Source organism: Pseudorca crassidens, chromosome X (assembly GCF_039906515.1).
Source record: "Pseudorca crassidens isolate mPseCra1 chromosome X, mPseCra1.hap1, whole genome shotgun sequence".
NCBI classification, from domain to species: domain Eukaryota; kingdom Metazoa; phylum Chordata; class Mammalia; order Artiodactyla; family Delphinidae; genus Pseudorca; species Pseudorca crassidens.
In genome coordinates, this window is record NC_090317.1 from 39,135,709 (window position 1) to 39,141,708 (window position 6,000).

Below are 6,000 nucleotides of genomic sequence, written 5' to 3' on the forward strand. Positions count from 1 at the left end.
AACCATCACTACAATCAGTGTGGAACATTTTCACTACCCCAAAAAGAAATCTCATACCAAATAGCAATCATTGCCCCACACCTCCCTGGATCCTGGCAACTATTAATCTGCTTTCTGTCTCTGTGGATTTACCTACAGTGGACATTTCATATAAGCGGTCCTTTTTGACTGGTGCCTCTCAGCATAATGTTTTCAAAGTTCATCCATATTATAGCATGTATCAGTACTTCATTTCTTTTCATGGCCAAATAATATTTTATTGCATGGATATACCACATTTTATCTATCCATTCATTAGTAGATGGACGGTTGAGTTGTTTCCACTTTTTGCCTCTAATAAATTATGGTGCTATGAACATATGTGTACAAGTTTTTTTGTGGGCATATGTTTTCATTTCTCTTGGGTATGTACCTAGGAGAAGAATTGCTGGGTCATTTGGCAACCCTTTGCTTAACATTTCAAGGTACTGCCAGACTATTTCCAAAGCAGCCATGCCAAGTCATATTCCCATCAGCAATGTATAAGTGTTCCTGTTTCTCTATATCCTCACCAACACTTGTTATTAGAATCTGACTTTTTGGTTATAGCCATCCTACTGTTTGTGAAGTAGCATCTCATTGTGGTTTTGGTTTGCATTTCCTTGATTGCTAAAGACACTGAGTATCTTTTCATGTGCTTATTGACCATAGGTATTTCTTCTTTGGAGAAATGTCTATTCAGATCCTTTGCCCATTTTTACTTAGGTTGTTTGTCTTTTTTTGTTGAATTGTAAGAATTCTTCATATATTCTAGATACAAGTTCCTTATCAGATATATGGTTTACAAAATGTTTCTCCCATTCTGTGGATTGTCTTTCTACTTTCTTGGTGCTGTCCTTTGAAGCACAAAATTTTAAATTTTTGTTGATATCCAATTATCTATTTCTTCTTTGGTTTTTGGTGCCATATCTAAGAAACCATTGCCTATCCCAAGGTCTTAAAGATTTATGTTTATGTTTTCTTCTAAGAGTTTTATAGTTTTAGCTCTTATCTTTAGTTATTTAATCCATTTTGAATTAATTTTTGTATATGCTGTGTGGTAGGTGTCCAGCCTTACGCTTTTGCATGTGGATATCCGTTTAAAGCTGTCCCAGTACCATTTGCTTTAAAGGCTATTCTTTCCCCATTGAATTGTGTTGGTACCCTTGTCAAAAATAATTTGGCTGTAAATGTGAGGGTTTACTTCTGGACTCCCAATTCTGTTCCATTGATCTATATGTCTATCCTTAGGCCAGTACACCACTGTCTTGTTTACAGTAGCTTTGTAGTATGTTTTGAAATCAGGAAGTGTGAGCCTTCCAACTTGGTTCTTCTTTTTCAAGATTGTTTTGGCTATTCTATTACATTTTCATACGAACTCTTGGATGAACCTGTCAACTTCTCAAAAAAAAAAAAAAGCCAGCTGGGATTTTGATAGGAATTGCACTGAAACAATTGATCAATTTGGGAGGTATTGTCCTCTTAACAATATTAATAAGTCTTCCAATCCATGAACATGGGATATATTTTTCCATTTCTTTAAGTTTTCTTCAATTTCAACAATATTTTGTAGTTTTCAGAGTATAAATTTGGCACTCTTGTTTTGCATTTTTTCCTAAGTATTTTATTCTTTTTGATGCTATTTTAAATGGAATTGCTTTCTTAATTTCATTTTGGACTTTTTATTGCTAGTTCATAGACGTGAAATTGATTTTTGTATATTGATTTTTATCTCCTGCAACTTTGCTGAATTATTAGCTCTAGTAGTTCTCTGTTTTGTGGACCCCTTAAGATTTTCTCTTGCAACCTGCAAGTAAAGATATTTTACTTATTCCTTTTAAATATGAATGTCTTTTATTTCATTTTCTTGCCTAATTATCTTAGCTTAAAACCTCCAGAACAATATTGAATAAAAGTCTATTGTTCCTGATCTTAGGGGGAAAGCTTTCAGTCTTTCATCATTGAGTATGTTAGCTGTGGGGTTTTCATAGATGTCCTTTATCAGAGTGAGGAAGTCCTGTTCTATTCCTACTATGTAGAGCATTTTTATCATGAAAAGCGTATTGAATTTTTTCAAATGTTTTTTCTGCATCTATTGAAGTTTGATCATGTGATTTTTATCCTTTATTCTGTTGATTTATTCAGCATGATTTTTTAATAAATTTATTTATTTTATTTTTAAATTTATTTTTGGCTGCATTGGGTCTTCGTTGCTGCACGCGGTGAAGTTGTGGCGAGCAGGGGCTACTCTTCGTTGTGGTGTGTGGGCTTCTCATTGCGGTGGCTTCTCTTGTTGTGGAGCACGGGCTCTAGGCATGCGAGCTTCAGTAGTTGTGGCAGCTGGGCTCAGTAGTTGTGGCTCACGGGCTCTAGAGTGCAGGCTCAGTAGTTGTGGCACACGGGCTTAGTTGCTCCATGGCATGTGGGATCTTCCTGGAGCAGGGCTTGAACCCGTGTCCCCTGCATTGACAGGTGGATTCTTAACCACTGTGCCACTAGGGAAGCCCCTATTCAGCATGATTTTAAAGAATATGTTATATTGTAAGAACTACTGGAGGAGTCCTCTAGCCATACAGTATGAAAGTTCCTTTAAAGTAACCAACAGTATGCTTCATAGGACATTGTTAAATCCTTAAAGACATCCTTGGGAGCAGGGTAAGTGGGTAGCCAATATGAAGAGTGGTTGGGAGATATGCCAAGGTACTCCTCCACAAACATCCTGTGATAAAAACAAAATTTTAATCACATGACTTGAAAAATCTCTTTTTATGTTTTAGGGAAATTACAGAGAGGGGATGCTAAAAAGTTAGTAAACTCCATTGCTGTATGCAGAGTAAGCTAAATTGGCCAGAAATGCATGTCGGGTACTCCTGTTTCTCCCAGAGAGTAAAGATAAATATGGCTGGGTGGAGTCTGAGTGATCCTCCACGTCAAGGCTGAAAGGTGATCACACTTGAGAAGCTTGCTTGAGGGAGAGAGAGCTCAGATATGATGTAGTCAGTGGGATAATTTCCTGAGAAAGAGGAAACTCAACGAGAGGTTTCCACCTCCTGGCCTGACTGAAGATAAGGGAAAGAGATAATAGAGTACCTTGATTAAGGGCACCATCATTGACATGGATGCCTTGGTTTGAACCCCAGCTCTGCCACTTACTAGTTGATGCCCTTACCTCTCTGATCTTCAGTTTTCTCATCTATGTAAAGGGCACAGAGCTGTTAAGAGTAAATGAAATTGTGTTTTAAAGCCTCTAGCAAATTTCCCGGAACATAATAGTTATAAAAATTGACATTCCCTTTCCTCCTCTACTCAGGAAAGAATGTTACTGAATGGAGAGGTTAACCTCAGGTCACAGGGTGAAGGAGTCAGGAGTAAGAAGGTGATTTTATCTAACTTTCCAGATGAAAGGTGATGAACCCTGCAGAGGTAAGTTTGGGGTCATGAGAGTGCAATTTAAATTCTTTGTACAAGAATGAAATTAAGAAAAAGTATTTGGTATCAGAGTACTTTCAGATGCATGTAAACAAGCTGGTTTACAGGATAAAATAATGTATTTTCTTACATAATAGGACATCCAGATGTAGTGTGTGCTACAAGGTTAGTTGATTCGGCAGCTGGATAATTTTGTGAAGGACACAGTTTCTTTGGTCCTTCTTCCCACCTTCTAAAGAGTCCAATTCATCCTAGGGATTTTTTCTCTTGTGGTTGTAAGAAGGCTGCTTGTAGCAATCATTTTACACATATTTATTCACATCCAGTGGGAAGGAGAGAGACAACCGCTCCTTCAAACGTAAATTAAAAATCTTTCATTTCTGTCTTACTGGGGACCCCACTGGTCATTGTCCACCTATGACCTTATTAATAACTAATCTCACGGGATTGTAAACCTCTGATTGGCTTAAGCGTGGATTCCTAAACCAATCACCAGCAAGAAAGAGGGAATTACCATAACTGATTCACACTACTGATAGTAGATAAGATTTCTGGGCCCCAGAAGGAACATGATCATGGCAATCAGCAATGGAAATGTAGTGTGAGGAGCAGACTTTAGTGATTTTTAAGCCACTAAGGCTTTTGGGGTTGTTTTTTACTGCAGCATAACCTAACCTATGTGATGTAACAATAGAAAATGTAAGTAAAGTGTTGTAAACTATATTGAGAGGATTGAGAGAAGAGAAGTGCCAGTGGGGGTGTAAGTGAGCTAAATTCTCATCTATGAAAGCAGGGAGTCAGTAGATGACATTTAAAATTAAAATAAACAGTATAAGCAGTCATGTTATTTAGAAATATGGAGGAAACTACCAGGAAAGAAACCAAAACAACCTGCTAAAATAATTGAAAGTTATTACCCAGGGAATAGGCCTGGGGTAGGAAGAGGTGGGGCAGGAGGATTTTTGCTTTCATTATAGACTCTTCTGGATTTTTTAATATTTTAAAATAATGTGCTTGTATTCTTTTAATAATTTTTTAAAGTTTTCCAATTCTTTGACTTTATTTTATGCAAAGTCTAAAACAATGATCATTTCAGGCCCTGGGAACATGGTCATAAAATCCAACTGACGCTTCCTGAAAGGGAAGTTGTGCTTTTCATGACTCATATCTAACGTACCTAATTTATTCCTGAAGAACACTTCACTTTTGACCATCTGATGATCAAACTGGTAATCTGACAACCAGCTTCAAAATTAAGACAAGAACAAGAGACTATTTTGGTTCGCACCATTTAATAACATTTCAGAGAGAAAGATACAGCAAAAGGGTTTCTGCCCAGCAAATAAAGTAATTTAGATTTGTTATGAAATGGGCTATTTGCTGGCCTGGTATTTTTCTTTAATATATTTTTTGAGGGGCTACAGTTGCAGGTTTTTCTCTGGTGGATTCCTCTCCTACCATGGACCTGAGGCTGTTTTCCAAAGCCTCCTCTTCACAAAATTCATCTTTTACCTGGCTCCCAGATTGGCCATGGCCATATTGTCTGCCCTCTCTAAAGCCTAGATCCCAAGCTATGTGGACAATATGGTCATCTAGGTGGGTCGCATTTAGGAATCGCATGGCATTCTTGGCATCAGCTCTGTTATGGTGTTCTACAAAACAGAAACCACGTGCCATTTTCTTTATTTTATCCAGGCCCATAAAAACATTCTTGACATCACCACATCTACTAAAGAGCTCAAATATTTGCTCTTCGGTTGTATGAAAGGAAAGATTCCCCACATACAGTGTGGAGCTTTCCATCAGTAATTTTTCACGCTCATTGTCGTTGCTACTAAACAGCTGGCCCTGGTACTCGCTCAGCTCCAGGGAGGAGTCGCTGTACAGAATTCTCAGGTCCTTGGACATAGTGCCCGGTGGGTGCTGTGAGGGCAGCAGTTCCCCATCCAGCTTAGCAGCAGTATCACCACCAAAGAAACCCTAAATTGAATTTAACAAAAGTAAAGTTACAAGGAGGGAAACTGAAATACAAACCTGTGTATATTTAAGAGGTTTGTGCCCAGATGCATAGACATCTCAGCTCTTGACCATGAGGATCACATCAAGGCAAACCAAAAATAGAAAGTTCCAAAAGCCCCAGGAACATGGTCATAAAATCCAATTTTGCAAGTCTTCCTGAAAGGGAAGTTACGCTACCTTTGGTTGACTCAGATCTTACATACCTCATCTATTACCAAAGAACACATTTAATAACAGTATGCTCTCGGAAAATACGGCATAAAACAGTAAAATGGATCAAATTTTCATGGAGAATGAGCACTAGTATCATCCTGATCAAGGACTAGGCATCAGATAAAACACATACATAATCAGGGTCAAAGCGCAAATACAGTTGTGGCATACTCTTTTATGATTTAAAATAATAAATTTGTGATTCAAGTCTATAATATGGAAATCAATATATTGTGTTGTTAAGTTAGGCAGAATCCCTATGTACTATCAAGTACACAAGAAGCTCTATAAAAATAAGAACTCTCTGGCATCATAAATCTG

At 37.7% G+C, this 6,000-nt stretch overlaps 1 protein-coding gene across 1 annotated transcript; it reads right to left on the reverse strand.

Annotated features, from left to right (window-relative positions):
- Positions 1–4,823: 4,823 nt before the first annotated feature.
- Positions 4,824–5,419, reverse strand: NCBP2L (nuclear cap binding protein subunit 2 like). Its single transcript, XM_067723059.1, has one exon. The coding sequence runs from the start codon at positions 5,353–5,355 to the stop codon at positions 4,846–4,848; it is 510 nt and encodes a 169-aa protein (XP_067579160.1). The 5' UTR covers positions 5,356–5,419; the 3' UTR covers positions 4,824–4,845.
- Positions 5,420–6,000: the final 581 nt, after the last annotated feature.

Excerpts from the sequence above, each read along its gene's own strand:
- NCBP2L (XM_067723059.1), bottom strand. The coding sequence starts at position 5,355 with ATGTCCAAGGACCTGAGAATTCTGTACAGCGACTCCTCCCTGGAGCTG.